Raw genomic sequence first — 26,847 nt, forward strand, 5'->3', positions numbered from 1 at the left:
GTGGAGGATCTTCTACAAACCTCCCTTAAGGAAACGGACTGGAGACCTTCAGTGGAGGATTTTACATGGTGAGATCGCCTCAAATGCTTTTATCTCCATCATTAACCCTGCTGTTTTAAACACTTGTCCATTTTGTGCACAGAGAGAGACTGTTTTCCATGTTTTTAGCGGGTGCAAGAGACTCATAGGTTTCTTCACTCTTTTAACAATGGTTTTTAGTCTTTTTAGTGTTGTTTTTACTGAGAGGAATTTGATTATGGGAGCTGGTCTTAAAAAAAAGTGCAAAAGAAAAATGGCAGCTCCTGAACTTCCTCCCAGGTGAGGCCAAGATGGCGATCTACGTCAGCAGGAGGAACATGGTGGAGAACAAAGAAGGGCAGGATGTCATGGAAGTGTGGCAAGTCAATGTCAAATCCAGACTCTGGCTTGAATACCGTTTTTTTAAACAAATCAATAACCTGAATTCTTTTAAAGAGGTCTGCTGTTTTAAGAACATTCTGTGCTTTTTAAAAAACGAAGATTTGCAGTTTGCACATTTTTTGAAAAAATGATTGTTTTCAACAAAAATGTCGGACACACAATGTAACCGTCTTCTGACAATCTAGTGTAAATAAAAAAGTGTTTTAAAAATTTAAAAAAATCTCTCTCTCTATCTCTCTCTCTCTCTCTCTCTCTCTCGTCCCATTTCCTCATTGGTTTTAATGTTGTTTTTTTTCCGGACTAAATGTGAATGTTTGATGAGTGGCTGTATCTGGCAGCATGAATCACTCATTGATTAAAAAGAAAAAAGTGATGGCACGTGTCGCCCCAATTAATCCCTAAAACACAAGAGCCTCTAAACGTATTGAGAACAGGTAGGAAGCATGTTACGAGCGAATAAAACTAGTAAACAGAGTCCATGTGTGTATCAGTGAAAGTGAGCGGGTTTTATGTTTCTATGTTTCTTCAGGTGAGATGTCCAGTTCCTGGACGTTCACAGAACTTTCACGGCTGGGAGGCGTAATTTGCATTGTACAGAGAGGTTAAGAGATTTGGCCGACTTTAAAACATAGTGACTGTCTGCAGAATCCATGGCAAAGCATGGATTGTCAGCCTGATAGCGTCGGGAAGTGTCGCAATGCCAGTGCATGGCGCATGTGACAGCTGCATTTCTAGTTTTTTCCATCTGATTTCTACTGTAATCCTGCTCAGTAATCCCAGTTTTTATCGACTATACCTGTAACGAGATTACAAATTTTTTTATGTACTGTAAAGGATTACAGTTCTATGTTTTTTGTATCCTAATTATTACATGTGGTAGTAATGGATTACATTACATGTAATCCATTACTACCCAACCCTGGTTACACCTAAACTTGTGATACACACTCAGACCTTACTGAGTGTGTATCATCTTAAATTGTTAAGATGGCGGCGCATGAACACGCAGCGGCTCCTCTCTCTCCCGTCGAATCGGCATTTTTGTGTTTTTTGTGTTATGCACACACGTGCATATGCCCGTCCCTGTTGTCCTCGCTACACCTGAGACACCTGAGACACACCCACTCCCGTGAGGTTCTGCTCAACATCAGCAGGACCACTTTCACAGAACCTAAACCAGCTGACGCGGAAGAGATACGCGGTCGTACGTGCGCGTCCCCAGGTAGCATGGATCTATTAGTTTTCACTTTCTGCGCATGCACGTGTATATGGTGAGCTACGCCTTCAGGGAGCTTGCAGTTCTCACCGGGTACTTGGCAGAGGGTCGCAAGAGAAAAAGTGTCTTCGAAGTGTATGAGAAGAAGAGAAAGGTTTCGGAAGAGAGAAACAAGACCAGAGTGTTTTTGGGAGATTCTTTCACACGATGGCGTGCGCTGAAAGCCCAGGTTGGGCTTCCCACTGATGCTTCAGTCGCGAAGTTTCGACTCGACAGGTAAAGTTTGGCATTCTATTTGGAGAAATCCATTTCAAATCACTTCCAGTAAAAGGTATCTACGTCTATATTGTAACTTTCCAGGGTTGATTAGTGGAAAAAGTGAAAATCTTCTTGTAAAGTGAGCTTGTGTGAGCGATGCCGACTTGTGACTTGTAAACAGAGCGTGCACGAGGAGAACTGGGCTCGTGCACGTCTCTCGCACACGTTTTAGTAGGCGTTCCGTCTCGGGAGCAGGTAGAGCTTTGCGCATGTGCATTTTTTCAAAAGGTGGAGAAGGCGGTTCTTTCCTAAAATTCGGGAAAATCCTCCTGTACACCTTTAAGATAGAGCTGCTCAGGCTGGTTTAATTGAGAAAAAAAATCACGTTATTGTCTTAAGATAGAGCTGCTCAGGCTGGTTTAATCTAGAGAAATCATCTTACTGTTTTTAGATAGAGCTGCTCAGGCTGATTTAATCTAGACAAATCGTGTTACTGCCTTTTGATAGAGCTGATCAGGCTGGTTTGACCTAGAAAATCACATTACTGTCTTTAGATAGAGCTGATCAGGCTGGTTTCATTTAGAAAATCACGTTACTGTCTTTAGATAGAGCTGATCAGGCTGGTTTCATTTAGAAAATCACGTTACTGTCTCTAGATGGTGCTGCTCAGGCTGGTGTGATTTAGAAAATCACGTTACTGTCTCTAGATGGAGCTGCTCAGGCTGGTTTAATAAAAAAATAAAATAAAAAAAATCAATCCCGTTACTGTCTATAGATATAGCATCTCAGGCTGGTTTAATGTCGAAAAATCGTGTTACTGCCATTAGATAGAGATGCTTAGCTGGTTTAAACTAGAAAAATCATGTCACCTGCCTGTATGTAGAGCTGTTCAGGCTGTTTTAATCAAGAAAAATCCCATTACTGTCTTTAGTTATAGCATCTCAGACTGGTTTAATCTAGAGAAATCGTGTTACTGACTTTAGGTAGAGATGCTTAGTGTTGGAATTCGTTCATGTGTTCACCTGAATTCCTGCTTGTTCGTTTGATCCGGGAGAGGCAGAAACAGAGTTAATTTCTTCAATAGCGAATTTAATAATCACACAAACAAGAGATTACAAAAATGCATATATCAGATTACATAATACGAGCTCAGATCGTTCTTCCTTGCAGACCCAAGTGTGCAGGCCAGGTTTACAATGAAGAAGGGCACAACTGCAACACGTGGTTCATATTTATACATTTGCATACACCACCTCAACCTCACATTGGTCAGTTTCTCGTGATGTATGCGTTGCTATGGTGAAGTTGCTATTCTTTTGTTCCCAAACCTGCTTCAAACTGGTTCTTCTCAGAGCTTGACGTTCTGTGGGACAAAGTGACAGAGATTATTCTGCCCTTTGACGTGTGGAGCTGTCTCCTGGATAAGCCGATCCAGGGGCAACTTGCTTCAGATGGATGGAGGTCTCCTGAAGAGTGCGATGTGGTTCTCCCGCCAGTGTACACTGCGACAGATGGCACCGCATTGTTCCTCTTGTATCAAGGGTTCGACTAACGGCCGGACCCTCCTCTCCAGTACCCTGGAATAGACTTTCCTGAGGAGCCTTTGCCACTCAGCCGAACAGCGTGAGACGTCCTCTCGACGACCTTGTATTGACCCGTCCACCTGGGCTCGGACCACTTCCTCTTTATCACCCTGAGAAGTACCCAGGGGCTGGTGTTGAGGATCTCAACCTGTCTGCCGGTCCCGGCAACCTGTGCAGGGAAACGAGATTCCAGACATCTCAAAACTGCGTTGTCACATCTCTCACCTGAACATAGATTTTTGTCTTGTATAGATTTGGCTAATGCTTTTTTCTGTCTGCCACTGGCGGATCAGGTGAAACCACTGCGAAGAGGTCCGACTTATTGCCGGCAATCCAAACCAAACTCCTGTTCCGGGAATACAAAGACCGAACAGCCCTTAACAAAGGGCCCCGGACTCCAAGCTCCCGGAGCACCCCCCACAGGACGTCTCGGGGGACACGGTCGAACGCCTTCTACAGATCCACAAAACACATGTGGACTGGTTGGGCAAACTCCCATGAACCCTCGAGCAGCTGGTGGAGGGTATAGAGCTGTTCCAGTGTTCCACGACCAGGACGAAAACTGCATTATTCCTCTTGGATCCAAGGTTTGACTAACGGCCGGACCCTCCACTCCAGTACACTGGAATAGACTTTCCTGAGGAGGCTGAGGAGTGTGATCCCTCTGTAGTTGGAACACACTCCGATCCCCCTCCTTGAAGAGTGGGACCACCACCCCAGTCTGCCTGTCCAGAGGTACCGTCCCCGCGTCACGCGATGTTGCAGGGATGAAGTTGCCATCAGAATTTTGAACAGATGCTGACATGTTTACTTTGCACATCTCACTTCACACTAATATTTTTTTGCACTGCTCTGTTACTTTATTTTATTTTATTTTTATTTTTATTTTCTATATTTTATTGTCTTGTGCATATACTTATTTATATAGGTCGGCTTCAGAGTGAACAGCAAAATAAGAATTTCATTCTCCGTGAAACCTGGCTTTTACTGGCGATACGACGAATAAAACACCTTGAACCTTGAACCTTGAAGGGCCCCGGACTCCATGCTCCCAGACCATGGAGTCGGTTTGCCAGAATTTCCTCGGGGCCGACCGAAAGTCCTCTTCCATGGCCTCTCCGAACTCCTCCCTGACCCGAGTTATTGCCTCCACCACAGCCATGAACTATGGGGTCATGACCGAAAGAACGAGATCCCAGATAAAAGCGGTTGAAATGAGCTTCCTGCGTAGGGTGGCTGAGCGCACCCTTAGAGATAGGATGAGGAGCTTGAGAGTTGGTTTTTAGAATAAAGTTTGTATTTTCATAGTCGTACTTTCACTCTTCAAGTTTAAACATGAAGTGTTTATCAGGTTTAAGCAGTTTCATCCTGTTTTATTATGCTGGAGTTGACTGCTATGGTCTTCTCATCAGTTGTGGCCGAAAAAATGCTTCAGACGAGATACTGAGTGTGTTTTTAGAACAAAGTTTGTATTTCACGAGAACAGATCACTTCACTATTCAAGTTTTAAATGATGTCTTTATCAGGCTCAAGCATTTTCAACCAACTATATTGAGTGGAGTAACTGCTATTTTCATTTCATCAGGAGTGGCCGAAATGATGCTCCACACGAGATATAGAGTGATTTAGGAAGAAAGTTTTTATTTCATGAGAACAAACTAGTACTTTCTCAATTCAAGTTTAAACATGATGGACTTAGCAGTTGCAAGTACTTTCAAACAATTATATTTAGTGGAGTAACTGTTATTTTCATTTCATCATGAGTGGCCGAAATGATGCTCCACACGGGATATAGAGTAATTTTGGAAAAAGTTTTTATTTCATTAGAACAAACTAGTACTTTCTCAATTCAAGTTTAAACATGATGGACTTAGCAATTGCAAGCACTTTCAAACAATTATATTTAGTGGAGTAACTGCTATTTTCATTTCATCAGGAGTGGCCGAAATGATGCTCCACACGAGATATAGAGTGATTTTGGAATAAAGTTTTTATTTCAATAGAACACACTAGTACTTTCACTATTAAAGTTTAAATGATGTGTTTATCAGGTTCAAGCAGTTTCAACCAGTTTTATTAAGTGGAGTTACTGCTATTTTTATTTCATCAGGAGTGGACGAAATGATGCTCCACACGCGATATAGAGTGATTTTGGAATAAAGTTTTTATTTCATGAGAACAAACTAGTACTTTCTCAATTCAAGTTTAAACATGATGGACTTAGCAGTTGCAAGCACTTTCAAACAATTATATTTAGTGGAGTAACTGCTATTTTCATTTCATCAGGAGTGGCCGAAATGATGCTCCACACGAGATATAGAGTAATTTTGGAATAAAGTTTTTATTTCATTAGAACACACTAGTACTTTCACTATTAAAGTTTAAATGATGTGTTTATCAGGTTCAAGCAGTTTCAACCAGTTTTATTAAGTGGAGTTACTGCTATTTTTATTTCATCAGGAGTGGACGAAATGATGCTCCACACGCGATATAGAGTGATTTTGGAATAAAGTTTTTATTTCATGAGAACAAACTAGTACTTTCTCAATTCAAGTTTAAACATGATGGACTTAGCAGTTGCAACCACTTTCAACCAACTATATTGAGTGGAGTAACTGCTATTTTCATTTCATCAGGGGTGGCCGAAATGATGCTCCACACGGGATATAGAGTGATTTTGGAAAAAGTTTTTATTTCATTAGAACAAAGTCGTACTTTCTCATTTCAAGTTTAAACATGAAGTGTTTATTAGGTTAAAGCAGTTTCAACCTCTTTTATTTTGCTGGATTTGACTGTTAAGGTCTTTTCATCAGTTGTGGCCGAAAAGATGCTTCAGAGGAGATACTGAGTGTGTTTTTAGAATAAAGTTTTAATTTCATTGTGATTAACTCGTACTTTCACTTTTCAAGTATCTTACCCAGATAAATGTACACTAACCCGCTATTGCTCACCCAAGGTGCTAACACCACCCTGTTAACTTGAGAGAGGTTACAGTTAGAGCAATTAGCAACCTTTAGAGTTGTAAGCTACAGGTGTGACCATCACCTGTGCATTAACAACATTTTGGCACTTTTCAAAACACAGCTTTCGCGTGACTCCTACCATGGGTAGTCAGAGACACTGCGTGCTCGGAGCAGAGACTCCTCGGGAGCCACATGACCCAGCCCTGCAGACTGTGGTCGCTGGGCTCCTATGCCTCTCCACACAGGAGAGAAGAAACCTCAACAGCTACAGCTTAGAGACCTGTGAAGCAGAGATCGGGCAGCTGTTAAGCTATGTGAGGAACCCGGTTGGTCAGGTAGAGTTCACCATTCCGGATGTGTTAGGCCACATTGCACTGCTCTACCAGCGCAAGGCCGAGCTGCAAGCTCTCGAAGCTCAAGAGCGGCTCTCCCAGCTGCAACTTTACAGTTGGCAGCTGAGGATTAACAGTGCCCAGCTGAAGCTGGAGAACTCCCGCCTGCGACAGGAGATCCAGGCCAGGGACGATCAGGCTCCTTATACGGAACCTATTGGGTTACTAACCCGAACTTCTGCGAAAGAAGTCAAAACAGACACATCATCTGATGATTCATCAGATGATGAGTCAGGTTATGGCTCTCAGAACAATGAGCCAAACCACATTGGGGTAAAACCTGGTGCAGCTCTCAGCAGAGACGCAGCACATCTCCGCAGTCTGGAAAATGTCCAGTCAGATGGACAAATTGCCCCAGTTATGCGCATTCTTGAAGCTGTCCAGTCAGGTGGACAGCCTCCTCCAGGTCTCTACAATCCTGAGGTGGTCCAGTCAGGTGGACCGCCCACCACAGGTGAGTGTAGACTTGGAGCTGTCCCGTCAGGGGGACAGACTGCATCAAGCTTCCCCGCAGCCATGGCGAGGGGGGGGCTTGACACACAGCCAGGGGGGCGTGGCACAAGACACCTGCCCAGTGTTGTGGGAGTTGACTGCATCCCACTGAACCGACACCCAGTCCCCCCAGCTTTTCACTTTAAGGACCGCAGGGTCCCGGTGTGCTCTGACACACATCCATCGGTGCTTAGCCGCACCTCAATGCGCTCTCACAGCTCTTTCACTCCTTTTCAGGAGAATGAAAAGAGTTATTTTGCAGCACCTCACCGTGCTATCAGCTTTGGTCCTCCACTCACTGGAGACCCTCTTGGTCATCATGACCCTCACTCTCTCCACCGGAGAGAACCAGGGGGGTCTAGCTCAGATGACTCGGACCATTCCGGTCCCCCAAGGGAACGTGGTCTTCGGACCCGCCAACTTGAGTCCCTTGCAGAGGACATAGAGCAGTTCAACCCAAACAACCGGGAGGTTAGTATAGAGGACTACCTCCGGGAGGTTGAACGCTGCCTCCTCGACCTGCCTCATCCTTCGTCACGTGAGAAGCTGAAGCTTCTCTGGAAGACGACGTCCAGGAGCGTCCATGTTTACATGGAATCCCTCCCACTTGCCGTCAGAGACCATTACTCATCCCTCTGTCATGCACTTAGGGAAGAGTATTCTCTGTACAATGATCCTGCCTCTGCAACCTTTGGTGCACTTGCCATTACTCAGAAGGAGGCGGAGCCTCCCAGAGAGTACTATAGGCGCCTTAGGGCCGCCTACTTCCAAGGCCGCAGTGCACCGGGGTTGGATGAAGACCAGACTTTAAAGTCGCTCTTCATTAACAACCTCCACAACAGTGTGCGGTTTGATGCCGCTCTGTTCTGCAGGACCAAAAACCCCACCATGAAAGACCTCCGCAAACACGCGCAGATGGTGTGGGAGCTGCGTCACAGTTCAGGTGAAAACCATGATGGTGACGCAGGCGTCCTGAGAACGCAGGCGACCGGAAACACGAACCTGTCACCTGTAGGTCACGAGGTCCCCTCCCCCACACTTGCTGTGGATGGGGGACCCGTTAGATGTCCACAACCTCGACCACGAGGTGGACAATGGCCTAGAGTTAAGAGATCAGGCAGACCGAGACCTCACCACTCCCAGCGGAGAGGTAAGTCTCACAACCGAGGCCGAGGTCAGACCCAAAACCACTGGGACGCAGACGTCCCACAGTGGATTAAATCCTGCCTCAAGGAGGTGATGCAGGACCTGAACCCGCCTGGTCAGAAGGGACCCGGCTCCCTTGAGGAACCGGACTCCCGGCCCCTGTCCGCATGACTAGGCCGGTGGCCTCTCCCCTCTGCACACAAAGTTTGCTTTGTCAAGAGGAGGAGGAGGAGGATATCCAGGAGGTCAAAGAGGCCCTCAGAACCAACAGAGGAGCCCCCTTTGACAGTCTTGGGTGATCTTGTACGCAATGGCACTGCCAACCGCGTATGCACTTCAGTGATGGTAGGGGGTGTAGACACCCTCGCCCTGCTTGATACTGGGTCAGAAATCACCCTCATGTGTTCAGCCACCTTCACGCAGGTTGCTAGAACCATGCGTGCCCTAGGAAAGCCACTTCAGGTGGAAGAGTGTAGCATAAACATCAGAAGCTTCACTCAGGACGTGTCTCCCATCACTAAACGTGTCTGGGTCGACATAACTTTCCAGGACATGTCGGTGACACATCCCATCTATGTCACTGACCTGAACACAGAGGACCTTCTTATTGGTCAGGACCTCTTAAACCGACTGGCCGTGCTGATGGACTGCAACCAATGGCGCCTTTGGTCCCAAGTCACCAGCCCGACTCCCCTTGGCCCTGAACCAGGCCACCAAGCTTTCAACAGCAGAGTCGATGCCATCCAGTCTAGAGGTCCCCTACCAATACTTGGGTCTCTCCCAAAGTTTGACCCCAGCCAATCCACTTCAAGGCTCCCTGACAGTCAGCATCCGCCGCAGGTGACGAGCCGAGACCCAGTTCAAGCACACCACTCTTTACTCTTGTCACTGAAGGACGTGAGTTCTTCTTTGTACATGAGTACTTCTTTGCACACCCACCACACCGTGGGGGGTGCACACATGAATGGAACCTCGGTTCCGGAGGCACCTTTGGCGCGCTGGTCTGAGAGATCGGCCACCGACGCCGGCGTGCTTAAAGTTCCGAGCCACCGCTCACTTTCAGCATGGTCACTCCAGACCTTAACCAAGGTCCCTGGTTCATGTGCCTCCTCGACTCACCGTCCAGATCCCGACCCGGTGATCTGTGACCCATCTCTTCCGGAGCTGAACAATCGTTCAGCCAACCCGCAGGTCCATAATCTGGCACACGGTCAGATTAAAGTGACCGCATTTCCATCTTTAGAGGTGTCAACTGACAGTTCATTTCACAATCTTGAACTGATGGTGCCTCTCACTGACAACCTGCTGTCGTCCCCCACCGGTGACGACACGCATGACACCGCTCTCCTCATTCCCACAACCAAAACCATCACCAGCGCTCACCATGTTAACCTCAAACAGGTTCTCCATGGCACAAAACCGAGCACTGAAGGTGACCTGGTTGTGCAGGCTCCGATGACTCAACCAGAGAATACAGACACTTCAGGTAAACAGACCGCGTCTGTACCAGAAGAACCTTATTCAGGTTTCGAGTCAAAGACCAAGCCACACCCTGCTAAAGCTAGCGCTTTACACAGCAGAAACGAGGAGATGCAGTCATTGAGGTCTTCCGCGATTATCACACGATCTTCGCGCGGGTCTCGCACGAAAGGGGGGTCACAGACCCCCACCTGGCGTGCGTCCCCACTGACCTCGAGGCACCGCCATCTTGTGTACACCAGTACATACTCTTTCTAGCTGTATACGCGGTAAAGCGGTGCTGGACCACGAAGGTGGTCCCCGCTAACCAGTAGCAGCTAGTTTCTTCCTTTGGCAACCGCCAGTCCGCCTGGAACCGGTGCCACTTCGGCTACTTAGACCCACCATCGGTGTCTACCATCCTTCTCCACACCATGATGAGTAACACTGCTGCTCACGGCAACCCTCATCTATGTGGACGACTTCCTCATGCGTCACTGCACCTGTGAGGAACATTTAGCCGAGACACGACACGTCCTTTATCAACTTCTTGTAGCGTGAACCAAACTTGCTCTCAGCATAGTGGGGTGCCGCATCAAAGTTGAATTCATTGGGCTCATAGGTGGCGCTGATGGGACTGAACCCCAGCAGGGAGAGTTCATGCCAGTCAAAACCTCAGAGCCCCGACTAACGTGTCATAACTTGGGAGCCTCCATCTTGACACAGCCATTCCGGCTGCTGCCCTCCTTCTGAACCAAGCGTTCAGCCACTGGAGCTTCCCATCTTTGGTCGACTTAGACAGGCACACATGCCACACCCAGTGTCATGGTTGCCCTGTACGACATTTTGGTAATGGAGGCCAACCTCCATTCACCAAACCACTCCTAGTCATTCTCCCAGGTTGACCGAGTCAACCACAGCACCACCCACATACTCCGGTATGGCAACAGCGGTGGTGCAGATGGAGACGTGAGCCTCCAACGGGTGTGGGTGACCAATCGGTCCACCAGACACCACTCCACAGGTGCCACTCCCTCCAAAGAATGACTGGTAGAGAAATGACCTTACACTGCACCTTCTGGACCAGCCAGAAGAGGTCAGTGTTGTCACGGCCTGCACTGCAGAGCCACTCAATCAACTTACTCCCTCGGAGTAAGGTCAACTCCTCCCCTAGCGAGGGGGGAGAACCTCCATTCCAGGAGCAGAACAGATTTTAATCAGTAGGGTTTAGTGACAGCATGCTCAACTCCCATCAGGTGCATGTACTAACCCCTGCCACCATCAGAAATCTAACCCTGCCTCCTTGGACAACGTGAGCAGTTGCAAAGCTCGAGTTGAACCATTCAGGGAAATATAGTCACTGTAAACTCATATCCAGCTCTGTTAACACCACTTAGCATGCCTTGGACTCAGTCGAGTATTGTTTAGGAGAAATAACCCCTGTGTGTAGTCAGAGATCTACACGAGATCGAAGGGAGAATAGCTCCTCCGTTAGCAGCTTCAGTACAGGTAGAACCACCTTACTTAGCTCCACTAACCCGGGGTGAGCAATTTGTCAAGACTAACACCACCACGGTTATACGACATTCACAGATACATCTGACAGTCTCGGCAGTGCTATTTTAACCTCTGTGAAACCACAGAGTCAAGAGTTGTGATTTCTTCAAAACTTAGCCATTATTAACAGAAATAATGTGTACAGTTTGAAGCCTCTGTAGTGAAAGTTGGGTTTTGGAAGGGAACACACACGTGCACCTCCACACACCACACTTCACTCTCACTCCAAACCGGAGCAGGTGCACCAAAACCCCCCAGACGGCTGGTGGCTTTTGGACACTTGCTCACTGGTGCAACCACATCCACAGTTTACAGATCAGACTCTACTCCTTGTATCCGGTACCTCCGCTTTTGTAAACTTGTCCTCGAGCTGCCTACTAACCCATTTCCCTCCTGTTCTTCAACTTTCCTGCCCTTTCCTACCTCTTTCATTTTCACTGGTGATGCACTTGTAAGAAATGAAAGGTATGAAGGCTTAGATAGTTAGAACAGGAATAGTAGGTCTGCCCAGACTAGCCTTACCCTGCCCAGACTAGCCTTGCCCTGCTCGGACAATAACCTCCTGTATGAACTGTTGGACAGAAATGACCTTGTGTTCCACAGGACATTGGGACATTCACAGACTCATAGACGTTTCGGCCCAGGTTTGCTCCAAAGCCTGAGATCCGCATCCCACTCTTCGGACCAAAGGGGGGATGTTGGGGGCCACTCAACCTCATGGAAGGGGGAGGGGGGGGACCACGTTTTGAGAACAAAGGACCACATGCCTACAACTGAAAAAGTCTGCCATTGGTCACGTGATCACGTGACCAATGGCCCCCATCACCCCCCCCCCCCCCCGTCCAAGGTGCAATACTAGAGGCCAACGGCAGGGGGAGCCTGAGAGCTCCCTCACCAGCTGGAATGTCCAGGGCGGGCCCTCCGTCAGGATTGGTCCACATGACCCAGAGCCGGCTGGAAACCCGACACCAGCCAAAAGGTATAAAACACCCCCGCGGGGGTGATTTCTTCCTCTCCAATGTTGAAACTTGCGTAAAGACGGACGCATCCGTTTCGCACGGAGACGAAGTGCCACGTGTGCCCGCTGACCGGGCCCGGAGTTCCACACCGAGCCGGATGAGCCGACAACCACCGTGGAACTACTTCTACTTTTCCCTTTTTCCTTTTTTTCCTTCTTCACCGGAGTCCGAGTGTGCAGCTGGCAGCGCACCGTCCTCCCGCATGCAGACCTGAAGCCGCTTCTTCTCCCCCCTCCTCAAAAGAAGCGCTTGATCCTCCTCGGATCATCCTGTGGACCTTTCCCTGTCCACAGACCAGTTTAGCTTGTTTACCTGGGACGCCAGAGAGAAAAACAAGCTCCAGCCGGGAAATCAACGCACTTTCCCGGCCGCCGGCAGCACGTTCACCCTCATCAAACTGAGTAAGGCTTAGAGTCTGGGCAGGCAATGAGAATAACGTGACTGTAATATTGCTGTGTGTTTATTATTGTGTTGAAGTCAGGGACCTGATCCCTGTTTCCAACCCATCTGTGTCTGCGCGTTGGATTTACATCCACGCGAACCTCCTCTCTCTCTCTCTCTCTCGCTCTCTCTCAACCTGCACAGACCATTTCTAGACTTTGTGTAGTCCAAGACAGTGTGCAGAGCTGAACATATTCTGTCCACTGCCCTTCTCCCTCCTCTTCTCCTTTCTTTTTTTTCTCTCCCTCACTAACAATCGCAGCAGCCGCGTGCTGCTGCATGCGCTCTGTGACCGTGTGTAGTTCACTGTCCCTGGGAAAACTCGACCACGAGCCCCCAGGCGCGCTCCAAGCAGGCTCACGAGCCGTGCACGAGCACAGTGACGTCACGCCGTCCAGAAGAGTGCGCCAAGCGCCTCTGGTGGCCGCGTTGGTGATTGCAATCTCTTGAAAGACCGCCACTCGGTGGACAAGTCGAGTCATTGCATTCTCCCTCCGTGCGCCGCCGCGCCCCTAGTGGTCGTTCCGGTTACTGCCTCGAACCAGACGCCTGCCGCCATCTAGTGTCCGTTCGAGATCATTACACCCACACACACTGACCCTCCAATGCCTGCCGCCACCTGGTGGACGTTCGTGGTCATTACACCCCACTCAGGCTTCCACACACTCACTCATACACACTCTCACACACATACACACACACACACACCCTCTTTCTTTGTACATAGTGTTTGCTGTTTAATAGATTAGATCTTCGTGTTTGATTGTTTATTACTTAATTGTGTTGTTTTAATAAATGATTTATGAATTATTTTTTAATAAATACTTTTTGTTAATAAACGCATTTTAACTGAATTGATCGATTCTTGGTTATCATTGTGTATTTATTGTTGACAATTCACTGGTTTGTAACAGTCTGTGCTCGAATCTCACACCTTCCTTGTTATTTAATATTGTTATATTTACACAGAAATATTAACTTTACTTAAATAACCCTTTTTGACAAACGAGACTGAAATTTGGTATTAGCTATTTCCAGCTTAGCTGGTGGTGCCCCGATTTAATTATTATTTGATAAATAACCAATTTATTCAAATTAATAATTTTTATTAATAAATTATTTTTGATAATTTATTAACTTTTGAGTAATTACTCAATTACTCTAGGAGTTGCTGATGAGTAACTAACCGTTTACTTCATTAGTAATTCCAATTTTTCCTAAATTACTTTCAGTAATCTATTACTTTCAGTAATCCATTACTTACAGTAATTATTTATGCTAATTACCAACCATAAATCCCAACAGTGTCCAGGATGTACAACGCCGCCGCGAATCAATCGAGAAGCTGGAAAAGTTTTTTATCGTCCTAAAAGTTTCCCGTGTTGCCGAGCAGGTCTTGGGGACGATGCCGACGCTGGCGGCGAGCACGCCGGAAGAGGACAGCAAAGCGGACGCTTCCAACTCGGCCTCTCTTTATAAGGTCGGACTCCATCTTTAACCCCCGCTAACCTACCCCCCCGTCCCGCCGAAAGCCTGACCTCGCCTCCGTCCGCTCCCCAGGTGTCCGACGCCACGGGGTCCATGACGATGACCAAGGTGTCCGAGAAGAGCCCGTTTGGCAAGGAGCTGCTGGTCCGTGACGACTGCTTCATCCTGGACAACGGCGCCAACGGGAAGATCTTCGTGTGGAAAGGTGAGGAAACGCCACTTGGCCCCGGGCCAGCGAACCGGCGCCCGCTGACACGCACACGGAGGAAAAGTGACAGTTGTGAGACGCTGCAGATATTGGATAACCGATTTGATGAAACGATGAAAGACGTCGGCACTTCTTTTTCTGAAGGTGGGTGACAGTCCGAAGGGAGCCGGCGACCTCTGACCTCTGACCCGACAAGATTACGACAGAGACGCTTTCACTTGTTGCAATCAGAGCAAACAAGCAAGTCTCAGGTTGAACCTCCGTGTTTTAATCTTTCGACATGAGGGGAGGTCAAGGCCACGAGCCCTGAAGTGTCTGTTATCTGGACGCCAGAGGAGTCAGGCGAACGTATGGACGGTGTTACGCTGATATGACGCCTCAAAGACCTCATTTTAAACACACCTTTGACACTTGTTTTCCTCCCTGAAGCAGCTGCGCAGTGCCGACGGTTCAAACAAACTTATCACAAGCTAAAACGAGTTCCATCAAAATATGTCAATCATGTTTTATTCTTCACCAAACATAAATTATATCATCGTAACTATCACTGACAAAACTCATAATTGAGCTCATAATTGATTATTATTAGCTACTAGACACATTGAATGTTGACGACTCATCAATTTTGAGGGTCAAAATTTCCAATTCAACCAATCTCAAATGCCACTGTGGTAAAATTTTGGCAAATAAAGCAAGTAAATAGTTTATATTTTATCTCTCCAACACAAGATTGGATCTCGGATACCTCCAGTCGTGACATACAGCTTTATAAGCGCTGCTATATTTAGTTAGACGAGTAAATATGTTGTTCTCATTTCCAGAAACAGATTGTATGACGAGAGCAGGAAGTGAATCTTTCTGTTTTTTTTGTTTGATCCTCCACCAGGTAACGGAGCGAACGCAGAGGAGAAGAGGGAGGCCCTGCAGATGGCCGACAGCTTCATCGAAAAAATGAATTACCCCAGGATGAAAACACAGGTAAAGGAAAAAAAAAAAAAAGAACAGACTGCAGTGTAAACATTGCTAAGCTCAGTCAAACTGTAACCGGAGAGCAGTAGCACGTTATGAGATGGAAAATGAGTGTTTACCCATCTCACTTCCCGGTGGCTCACGCCTCTCGTTTACTGCAGGCCGTAAAGTTTATGTGTGTTTCAGGTGGAGATCCTGCCGCAGGGGAAGGAGACCATCATCTTCAAGCAATTCTTCAATAACTGGAACTGAACGTTTCACCAGAGCCTTCAACCAAAACTGCACTGGAGCTAAAAGCTGCATATCCTGACCCACAACAACATAGAAAACACACTGGGGATTATATATATATATATATATATATATATATATATGTGCTGTTACGAGTATGTACATATTTGTAAGATTCTGTGCCGACGGAGCATGCTGCAGCCTGCGCTGGTAGAATCAGATATCTGATGCCACTTTTATAAAAACTGAAAACATTTCGAGATATAAAAACGAAAACCTTGAATAAATTGATTTTTTTTTTTTCTACATTTGTTCAATAGTGTCACAGGTTTGTCTGCATTTGAGAAATAAATCAGAAACTGCTTACTAGAAATGTTACCGTGGTTACGTTTTTTTCTTTTCAACACTGGGGTTTTTTTTTTCAGGTCTGTTCTGTTAAGTGACGATACGCTGGAGGAAATGTCACCGCCCTTCACACTCGCTTTTACATAATTTCTTCTAAACTATGCCCTCTGCTGCCACGGCGACACAAAAGTTACCTGCAATCATGACAATCTGCAAACGCTCCGGCTCCAATGGGAGCTTTGAGTTCAAGAGATTTTAATAAACAGCTTTTCAGTTTGTGTTTTTAATAATACTATCAGTTTAGACAATACAATACAGTGAAGCCAAACAAACAAACAAGTCCTAGAAATATACAAATCCTATTCTTAAAGTACATGAAATTCATGGAATTGAAGTCAAACCTTCTATTGGATGACTCAAATGTTTCTAATTACACGTAAAATAACACAAAAACATTTCTAATTTTCCTTTTTTTTTACGGTGGCCTGTGGATGTGTGAGCACTGACAGCTTAGATATGAAACGCAGTTTAGATTAAATCTTTTTTGTAGATCAGAAAAACAAAAATGTTTGAAATGCACATAACTTATGGCACACATGAATTATACTTCCTGTGTTGAAACATCAGAAGCAGTGAGGTTTCAGTTCGTGGACACTGAGGCGGAGAACATGATGCATGATTCTAGTGTTTCATTTGATTTGGTGTTTATATCCCCGTATAAAGTCTCTGCAGGAACTCGCCACTGCACACGCATTCAGACTTGCACGTTTATAATGTCACGTGTTTATTGCCGCTGATGAGAGAAGGCTGCTCGACGACGACGATCCACCCTGAGAAGTTGATTGGTTTGTTTTTCTTCATTTGCATAAACCATCATCCAGAATTACACGTGAAATGTGAAATCCTCCCTATTAACAGTCCATTAATGACCATTTTAAATGATAAAAGGATGAAGAAACTACAAGCAGAGAAAATAAGGAGTTGAGTAAAAAAAAACAAAAAACAGCAATTTATTATAATCAGTGGGATCTTATTTGGACAAGAAGATCATTAAATAATTCAAGAGGACCACAGAGTGCAGAGTTTGAATATTGAAAGGGGAGAGACAAAGTTGATCGTATTGATATAATCAAATCTTTATGACACTGAGAGATGCAATATAAATCTAACTTGACTTTATAATGCTTTACTCTGGGAAGATGTGCTCGATCACAGTTTGGTGGGTTAAATTCATTCTTGGAGGTCTGTGTGGGTGGAGTTTTCATGTTCTACCTCATGGATGGATGGATGGATGGATGGATGGATGGATGGATGGATGGATGGATGGATGGGGGGGGGGTATCTTGGGGTATTCTAGGTTTTTTTAATATAAATTCTGTTACAGGCAGTCGGGGTTGGTGTGTGGGTGTACGTGTTTCTAGACAAAAGTCTTTATGTGAAGCGTTTTGTATTACATCTATGTACGAAATGTGCTCTATAAATAAAGTTTATTTTGATTCTTTTGTTTGTTTTGAGAAGAGATCAAACATGCCAGCTTTTCACCATCTTCACACTTCAAGAAGCATTTCATAACGATCTTGATTCTGCTTCTTCAGAATCAAGAACCTGATAGTGCTGATAGTATTGGGGGTGATAGTGGATCACCCCCAATACAGCGACTGTTAATATCTGAACAATTGTCCTCTGCTATTGTGGAAACACTTGATACTGTCAGGGAGTGTGTGCGTCACCGCCGCTGATATCAGGAGGATTATTGCTGTTGTAAAAAAAAAAAAAAAAACCTGCTCATGTCTTTGCAGGGCAGCTCACGTCCATTCTTGTCAGAGAGCTCTGCTTTCGCACCGCCCTCCTCTTGCCATCTCACGTGGATGTATATATAAAAAAAAAAAGTGTAAAGCTCAGGCATTGGAAAAGGTTGGACAGGCGGCAGAGCTGGTTCAGTTTCCTCTGGCAGAAGAGCTGCAACCCTGAGCTCTGCTGAAGGTGAGACGCGACCGATCAATATATTTATCAGAGCTGATTTTAATTCTACTGGCACCTCGTGTTGTCTGTGTGTCGTATTGATTATATTGTACCTTTAAATCCACACTAGTAGGGTTAGTGAGTTTGTTATTGGAATGTCTCGAATTAATTATCAAGTAATTTAAAGTGAATCTATGTTTTGCATTTTTTTGTCTTTTTTAATGAGAGAATGTTCAATTACTTACCAAATCTGTAGTTTTTGTTGTTGTCGTTTTTAAGAAATCGTATTTATTATGTGACGTTTTCTTCTCCACAGTAACAATTATGGAAACCTCGACAGCAAAGAAGAAGGGCATCCTTAAGTTTGCCCAAAGTATGTCTTTTTTTATTGACTTGTTCATTTCATGTCTGTTGTTTATTCTGTCTGCCTTTCACAGTCCTCAGCTGTCCTCCTATATGATACTCAAGCCTGAGCTGATGCAACAAAGACTTGTAAATAGGTCAAATCTCACTAAGAAAGGAATATTTATTGCAGTTTTTTTTATGCTTTCTTGCTGAGCGATCAGTGTCAGTGAGCCATTGAGAAGTTCAGAATTTGACTGAATCCCAACCCCACCTTGTCCTCTGCTTCTCCCTCCACCCAGAGGTGCGCACCCTCCGCTTTGAGAAGAGCGCCGCCAAACAGAGCAGCACCATTGACGCCGTCCGCTGGGACGTTCCCGACCTGGAGCAGCCGTTCAGCTCGGCCCCCAGCAGGTCCCTCAACGCTCACACCAGAGGCCCACAGGTCAACCACACAACTTTCCCTCTCAGTCGCTTGGAAAAACTTCGATGCGACGCCACAAATGTGTAAAAACAAGGCCGAACGCGGAGCATCCCGTACTGACGTGTGCCATACTTGTTGAATTTCCAGCAGCCAAACATCCGTAAGCCCAGCCTGAAGGATCTCAGCAGTCTGCAGGAGTGCGTGCAGTTTATCCACCACTTTATGGTCCACGCAGGTGGACCAAGTCTCGAAGGTTTGACCTGCGAACAAGACGATTCAAACAGTAACTCAGCAAGTCGATGTGAACTTTGAGAGGAGGTGGCGGGAAAATAGTCTGTTTTCACTCTCAAAGTAATTAGAATGATCACAACGTGAAGTCCGTGGGCAAAGAAACCTGTATTTTTCCTTATTTTCTTTTTGTAAAAATCAAAATAGATGTCATTCCTCCTTCTTATTGGCCCCCGTTTGGCTTCCACGTTTTCTTTTGCGCCCCCTCAACTAAAATAAGTTTAACATCTTAATATAAAGTGAACAAAAGCTTTAGAACGAGGAAGCTCTGGCGTTTGCTCTTATTATCCGTATCCCTCATGGCAAAGGGGCCGGCTGAGGATCCCAGTTTAAAAAACAAAGGAGACGATCAATTTTTTTTTTAAGGGGGAAAATGAGAGAACGTTGTGTTTCAGGTTTATATACTTCATCATTTCACTGCTGGTTTGCTGTGTTTCATCAGGAAAATATGCTTTCCTGCATTCCCCCCCCCCTTCAGAATACAGATAAGTGAGGGATTTACAACCACAGGTATTGTAAACATATGTTCATATGTGGACCGATGACATGGTTAACACACCTTCAGATAACTCATGTTCAGGGACACATTGACCTTTCAACCGAGCACATAGGAACTGCTGGGTCATGTCAGGTGGAACCGTGAAACATGGCACAAAAGTGGAGTGAACTAAAGAGGGATCCTCTTGTATGACGGTGTGCGTCGTGTTTCAACAGGGCGGCGGTGGTGCCGGGGAGGGCGCCGGTCAGCAGGAGGCCCGGCGGTTGGAGAAACGAGCCCAGCGCAGCCTGGAGGAGAGCAGGAAGCTCATCCTGGAGTGGGCCGACGAGCTCCACCACGTCGACGAGGTCAGCGGAGCTCGCGATGGGCGCTTTGCCCTCAGGAAACACATGCCTGAAGGGGCTTCTTTAAAATCTAACCCTTGACTCACACTGCTCTGGTGTCCTTCAGCTGCTGAGGGAGACTCCCTGGGCGCCGGACGGCTGGGAGCAGGAGGCCGGTCGCCAGGAAGCACAGATGCAGATGATGGAGTGGGCCAAAGAGCTGCAGGTGGCCACCGAGGTACTTAGCCCCCAAAATAGCAGTCAAAGACATGCACGGCACGTGTTATTTCAACTGAACTGAAAAGACCTGTGCTGGCAGAGTTGCGGCATGCAGAGCAACAAGCTGCGGAAAGTCGTGCACCAGCTGAGCCAGAAGAAGAAGCTGCTGGTCCGGCTGGCGCCGCTGCTGGAGTTCATCACCTGGTCTCTGCTGAAGGAAGACAGCTCGGTGAGTCACAAACACTCCCCAGTCTATTCCGTAGAAGTGAGTTGAAAACAGTAGACAACATTTGAAGGGGCTCTTTTCCAAGTCAAATATGAAGATTTTATTCCTGTCGATAAGAGAGGAAAAACATAGCTGAAGCCATAAATGAGAACGTTCTTCCCGCTGCCAAGGTATGACAAGTTACGAGCACATTTTAGCAAAGCTGCCATGTGAGTGAACCTTTCGCACGGTTTCAATAAACTCGATGATTCAGTTTATGTGGCGGTGATCTGCCACACGAAGCGTAATTCACCTCTGATGAGATAAAGAAATAAATTTAATCTCAGCAGGAAGTTTTAAGGTTTATTCAAACAAGCCTTGGCAGGAAAACTGAAGTAAAGTCAATGGATAACAGGGAATGACCACACATGAGCAACATGTTTTCATCCTTTGCAGGGAAAAGTCCCTCAGATGTGGCTCCTGGCCAAGCAAAGGACCTGGAAAGCAGGAATTCCGAGATACATCCCCAAGTCAGGTGGGTCTTCATGGATCTTTGTCCAAGTATTTAAGAGGAAAAATGACAAGATGAATATTTTTATTTGACCTCAGTTTTGGGCTGTGTTTGTGTGAGCTGGACTGGCTCCGCCCACACATGCCCATCTATGGGAAGAGGAGGAAGTACTCCCTCTCGTGGTGCCATGTGCCAGAGCAGAGCTGACTAATTGTGGGAGGAGTCAAAGGGCCTATCTTGACTGGGATTGGCTAAACTCCAGATGACACTGTATAGGGCTTGATTCCTGATTGGCTGGTTGGAGCAACACACTTTTTACAAACTGAAACAAGCCCGGGAGGGAGAGGACACACTTTCTTCACTTCTGATGCGTTTTACTGTTGGAAAACCATTAGAAAGGTTTTGCATAATACGACCTCTTTAAACCTCCAATACAAAAGTTTTCTGGTTATTTCTCTTTTCAGTGTGGAGTTGGATTTGCAGTGCAGCAGGTAAATATCCTCCCCTTTATCGAACACAACCTAAACATACGTGCCATTTACAACTTCGCCACAACAAGCACACTCATCTCTCTTTGTAGCCGACGTGATTCTCGACCCCACGACCAACAACCCCTGGCTGCTGCTGTCAGACGACCAGCGGCGGGTCCAGGAGGCCCGCTTCGTGTCCGACCTCCCCGACTCCGCCCAGCGCTTCGACAGCTGGCCCTGCGTGCTGGGCAGGGAGGGCTACGACTGCGGCCGCCACTACTGGGAGGTGGACCTCCCCAACAACGGCTGCTGGCGAGTGGGAATGACCAGCGCCAGCTCCAAGCGCCACGGGCACTTCCCCATGACGCCCAAGCAGAACTACTGGGTGCTGTGGCGCAGCGCGCACCACTTCTACGCCTGCAGCAAGCCGGAGGCGGAGCTGCACGTCGGCCTCGTGCCCCGCCGCCTCGGCGTCTACTTGGACTACGAGGAGGGACAGATCTCCTTCTACGACGCCGAGAACAAGTCCCACATCTACACCTTCACGGGGGCCTTCAGGGGGAAGCTGTACCCGCTGTTCGCCCCGATGGACGGACACACTCTGATGGTCGTCAGAGAGCCGCACAGGATCTCTGTTAAATGAAGAAAAGCACGTTCAGGACGGCGTAGAAGAATTATCTTGACATTTTCTTTTTTGACTTTGTTCTCTAAATGCACAATCCTCTGTCTGCAGATACTGGTTTCTATATTGTAGCTGTAATACAGCGGCGCACGTTTGCACCTTTTAATGAACCTCGTGGCCTTTTTAAAGCCTTTTTCACAGATCGACCTCCACAAAGCACGAAAGGAGGTTAAGAATCTATTTTCCCTTAATGTTACTGGAGCATTACTGCCGAATTGCTCCATCTGTTTGAAAGTTGAGCTTCAGTTGAAACCTAAACTAAGAAGAGTTAATGGTCGTGTTGACAGAAAGAGAAAGTACATTTATCTAATCACACCACTCCAACTGTGACTCAGATTGTATGAAATTGACTTTATTTGAAGAAAAAAAAAAAAAACTCGGCCGTGGGTTTACGTGAAAATATTTCAAGCGAAAATGAACATGAAATAATACATTACCTTTTTCATAAATTGAAGCAAGCGGCCGAAACAGAGTGGAAAAAATTGTTTAGACCCACATGGAAAGAACCTATACGAGGATATAAGCACATATATGAAACTTATAAGCAGCTTATATGCACATATCTGCGTATATATGCCACTTATAGGCGAAATTGAGGTGCATGTATGTGAATATACAGGCCATATAGGTCTCCTGCTTCTTTATTTCCACATATATATAGGCCATATCTCACTTTGGCAACTGTCATACATTATCAAGGCAATAACTAAGAAGTAACTAAAAAACAATTATGCAAGAAGAACATATAGGTGCATATATGCACACATATATACGTGCATATATGTATCTATATAGGTACCTGTATGCACATATTTGTGTACATATATGTGCATTTATGTACATATAATATAGGAAAATGGCCAGTTTTATACATGTCACATATATTAAAAACCTATATCAAAGCCTATATTAAAACATATATGTTTATATAGGTTCTTTCCATGTGGGGATTTCCATGATAGTTGCATGTATTCAGAGATAGGACTCTGTGAGCATCTTCTATTTGTTTGCACTTTGCGGTGCACCTTTGTACAGAATTACTATCTGACATGAATAAATGTATGTTATTCTGAAGGTTTCCTTGTGACCACTTTTGCATTTTGCACACATTGGTACGTTTGTGGAACGAGCTCCAGCCGGAGCAGACGTGCGGCGCCTCATGTCCCCCTCTTGCAGACCCAGGGTCCGAACGCCTCACAGTCGGCGGCGAACAGCCTCCCTCCTCCCCTCAGGTCTGCACAGTCCCGGTGGTCGGCGTCCCACTCCACCGTCACCCTTTAACACACATTTTACAGCATTTACACTCAAACCGTTTATATATTTAAGAAAAGACGAGTGCGTTTCTAATTGTGACGAAACACATGGATCAGTGGACATTAATGTCTCTGATTGTTGCATAAATATATACACGTCTGTGTAAATTTGCTAAAATACTGTAATAAAAGCAAAGTGAAATCACATGTTTTTGATTCCTGTGGTCAAACTTTCACCTTCAGAATTGAGGGACAGTGTGCAGGATGGATGATTTTTACATCACAATCAGCTTTTCCTTTCAATAAATCACATTTTTGTATTTGAATATATTTTTAGTAAACTGGAAATTAATTAAAATTGTGTAGCGGTTTAACCAGACTTACAAGATATATCTCAGATCAAATGTATATAATTATGTTTTTTTGACTCCAAGCAGCTGTTAGGGAGACTATCTACATGTGAAAAACATTACATAACCTGGCATTCAGCTCAAAATGATAAATTTTAGAACCTGAGGAATAAATCAAACACCTTCTATGATCCTGTATTTCATGTCTGCCTGCTTCAATACACCTGATTCGTCCCCGAGCTCCCAAGAAAGGCAGTGACGTGTGTTACAGACTGGAGACCCGGGATCTGTCTGTATTCAGGACTTACGGCATGTAGTGCTGGATGTCCGCCCCGTCCCACCACAGCCACTGACCCTCCTGCTCAGAGTCGCTCAGTCCCACCCAAAGGAAAGGAAGCCGGGAGACATTCCTCATCACTCCTTGAGTAAAGTCCTGTGGGTGTGAACAGGAATTATCATTCCGAGAATACTGATGAAAGACCTTGATGAGTGACAAACACTGTCTGGTTATGATCTCAGACAACACTTAAGTCTACATTCAGCTTGTCAGAGGCAATGATTCTCAAGCTGAACTCATGAATTGGCTTGTCATCGTGTCAAAACGAGGCCCCCGATCCCCTGCAGCGCAGTCACCATCTCTGCAGGGTCTTCGATCACGGCCAGGCTGCCGTTGTGTTTCAGGCAGAAGTCGGCGCTCTCGTTCCACCGGAGGTCCTCCTGCAGCCCGGAGGAGAAGAAGTAGCAGTGATGCCTCCACCAGCGCCATCCGTCAGGACACAAGCCGCACCTGGAGTCTCCTCGGGAAGGGAAACAGACTCAACTATTATAAATGTTATTAACACAAGCAGCAGCGGTGGATGCGACAAAGCGACACTCTTCACATCAATTAATGAGTCTGGAAACCTGGATTATTGTGTTTCAAATCTTCTGAGGACACCACATATATGAGTTGATGCTTGTCCGCACCAGAAAAGGAAACACTATTCACCTTGAGTGACGGAGAGCAGCACGAGACTGAGATCCTGCCGTTGTTTTTCACACTCCTGCAGCTTCGCCCTCGACTCTTCACATGTCTGAAGCACTCGAGGCTCGGCGCGCCTCGAGACTAACAAGTGAAATTTCACACATTGATGGAGGTCGGATCAAGAGGAAGTTAGAAAGGCTGGTCCCTAGTATGATTTAACGAGTGTGTCCACTTTCAAAGTTCAAAGTAACCCTAACTCACCAAATAAAATGCAGAATAAAGTTAACCCGGTAAAAAGAGTGACGGCTCCAATAGCAACAACCAGTCGGTGTGTCGACTGCAGAGTTGGACAGTTTCCAGCATCTGAGCAGAAAGAAATTTGTCTTCTGTCTCCAACTGTTCGATAAAGAAAATGTAAATATCATCCCTGGTGCTTGTGTTCACTTTCTTGTCTGTTGTCTCTTTTCCAAATCAATCAATTAATTTAAACATCAAATAAAGAAACTTTAGAACTTTATTTTGCATAAATCGTCACTAAAACAACTCTATTATGTGAGAAGATGTCGTTTAAAACTCACCTGCAGGCGTTTCTCTCTCAGTCTCCTCCTCAGAGCGTCTCTGCGACGCATCCATGATGCTGCTTGACGACTTTTCTCCTTTGGTTTTGCGTCGGTCCTGACTCGCCTCGTCAGAGAAATGCTATCATGAGCTTCCTTTTGACACTTTGCACAGGAAGTGAGCCGTTTGTGTGTGTAACTATTCATAACCTCTGCTGGAGCTGTAGGTGTGACATGTGTGTCCACAGTCACAGCGGGGGGCTTCATTCAGCCCCAACTAATGTGATATTGACAGTTATTCAATGTGTGCTGCTTTCTCTTATATGACACTCGTACACTTCCTCTTTTGATGCTCGAGTCTGAAACAGTTCAGTAATTTTGGTAAATAAGACGCTACTTCACCACATGCGCACTATTTTTGTTTTTTCACTGTTTAATGTAAATAAAATCCAATTTTTTTTTACTTCAAGGAGAAAATCACAGTTGATTTTGACCTGATTCATGTCAAACTCCTGGATGTGAGTGAATATATTATTATAATCCAGTTGTTTTTCATGTAGTCAATAAACTATTGGATAGAGAGACTTACTGGAAGCTGAAGCTTTTTCCAATCAACATTGGAAAAAGAAATACAGGCTGTTTACAAACCAAACAAGTCCATCACATATAAAACAAACATATATCAGTCAAAGTATTGGGATATTTATACACCAATAACATGATTAATCGCTTTACTGATAATCTAGCAACACAATCATCCTTTTGAAATGCTGCTATTCTATTCTATTCTATTCTATGATGTCAACAAAATGAAGAATATTTGTTTCCATTGTTACAAAGAAAAAGAAAAATTTGTTGTGTTTTGCTGTCAAATACACCAAAGGTGGAAATTTTGATGAGTAAAAGGTTAAAAAACATTTTGATTCACAAATCGATTTCTTTCTCAACTCAAATTGTTTATTTGTTCTCTGCTTTCGTGTCAGAGTGTAATGAGACATTAAATTGAATAATTGTCAAGAAAAACTGGAGTGTTTTTCACATCAAACCTCTTGTGTGTCATTCAGAGGGCGCAGCCTCACTTTCTGCTGTTTCAAGCACTTTTTCAGCCAGAAGAAGGTGATTCTGGTGGAAAGTGTGGCACTGCTGAGGACATGGTGGTGGCGGCATCATCATCATCATCATCATCATCATCATCATCATCATCATCATCATCATCATCATCATCATCATCATCATCATCATCATCATCATCATCATCAGATCCATACGTCTGTGAGGAGCAGCTCATCGAACAGCAAAGACCCACAGCAGAGAAAATCAAAATGAACATTAAATACTGAGATAATAAGGTACCTTAACAACTAAAGTAATAATTTAAGGTCGACCTGAGGAACCAACACTGGACTCTGTTATCCAAACAAAGAGCTACAACGTTTGGTGGTTGATTTCTTTCAAAAACAGTTTTTGAAGTTAACAAACGTTTCTTGTTTGCCAGCAAACACCAGTTTTATCATCTTTGATGTGTTAACAGAAAAATATAAGAACTAGCAAATACTATTACGTGTAGTAGTCCATGGCGATATATGTCAGATTCATATGTTATATGTTCATT

At 45.4% G+C, this 26,847-nt stretch overlaps 3 protein-coding genes across 3 annotated transcripts; 2 read left to right on the plus strand and 1 right to left on the minus strand.

Moving 5' to 3' along the window:
* Window positions 1-14,342: 14,342 nt before the first annotated feature.
* On the plus strand, window positions 14,343-16,177 carry LOC308139873 (macrophage-capping protein-like). Its single transcript, XM_080509454.1, has 4 exons — window positions 14,343-14,425; window positions 14,506-14,638; window positions 15,528-15,619; window positions 15,797-16,177. The coding sequence occupies exons 1-4, from the start codon at window positions 14,351-14,353 to the stop codon at window positions 15,860-15,862; spliced, it is 366 nt and encodes a 121-aa protein (XP_080365580.1). The 5' UTR covers window positions 14,343-14,350; the 3' UTR covers window positions 15,863-16,177.
* Window positions 16,178-18,472: 2,295 nt separating this feature from the next.
* LOC308139126 (uncharacterized protein) lies at window positions 18,473-22,072 on the plus strand (the record flags this gene model as incomplete). Its single annotated transcript, XM_080508471.1, has 9 exons — window positions 18,473-18,521; window positions 18,793-18,935; window positions 19,062-19,139; window positions 19,917-20,048; window positions 20,152-20,262; window positions 20,344-20,472; window positions 20,905-20,983; window positions 21,424-21,450; window positions 21,540-22,072. The coding sequence occupies 9 exons, from the start codon at window positions 18,473-18,475 to the stop codon at window positions 22,070-22,072; spliced, it is 1,281 nt and encodes a 426-aa protein (XP_080364597.1).
* A 1,196-nt stretch (window positions 22,073-23,268) lies between these two features.
* Window positions 23,269-25,311, minus strand: LOC308139128 (natural killer cells antigen CD94-like; the record flags this gene model as incomplete). The annotated part of the gene is made up of 4 exons (XM_080508473.1): window positions 23,269-23,386; window positions 24,023-24,147; window positions 24,348-24,508; window positions 25,257-25,311. 4 exons carry the CDS (start codon window positions 25,309-25,311, stop codon window positions 23,269-23,271), a joined length of 459 nt encoding a protein of 152 aa, XP_080364599.1.
* Window positions 25,312-26,847: the final 1,536 nt, after the last annotated feature.

This window comes from Blennius ocellaris, assembly GCF_963422515.1.
Source record: "Blennius ocellaris genome assembly, chromosome: 14".
Lineage (NCBI taxonomy): Eukaryota > Metazoa > Chordata > Actinopteri > Blenniiformes > Blenniidae > Blennius > Blennius ocellaris.

Excerpts from the sequence above, each read along its gene's own strand:
- LOC308139873 (XM_080509454.1), top strand. The coding sequence starts at position 14,351 with ATGCCGACGCTGGCGGCGAGCACGCCGGAAGAGGACAGCAAAGCGGAC. Across the intron at positions 14,639-15,527 it reads GAAGATCTTCGTGTGGAAAG|GTAACGGAGCGAACGCAGAG; the intron begins GTGAGGAAACGC and ends ATCCTCCACCAG. Across the intron at positions 15,620-15,796 it reads ACCCCAGGATGAAAACACAG|GTGGAGATCCTGCCGCAGGG; the intron begins GTAAAGGAAAAA and ends TGTGTGTTTCAG.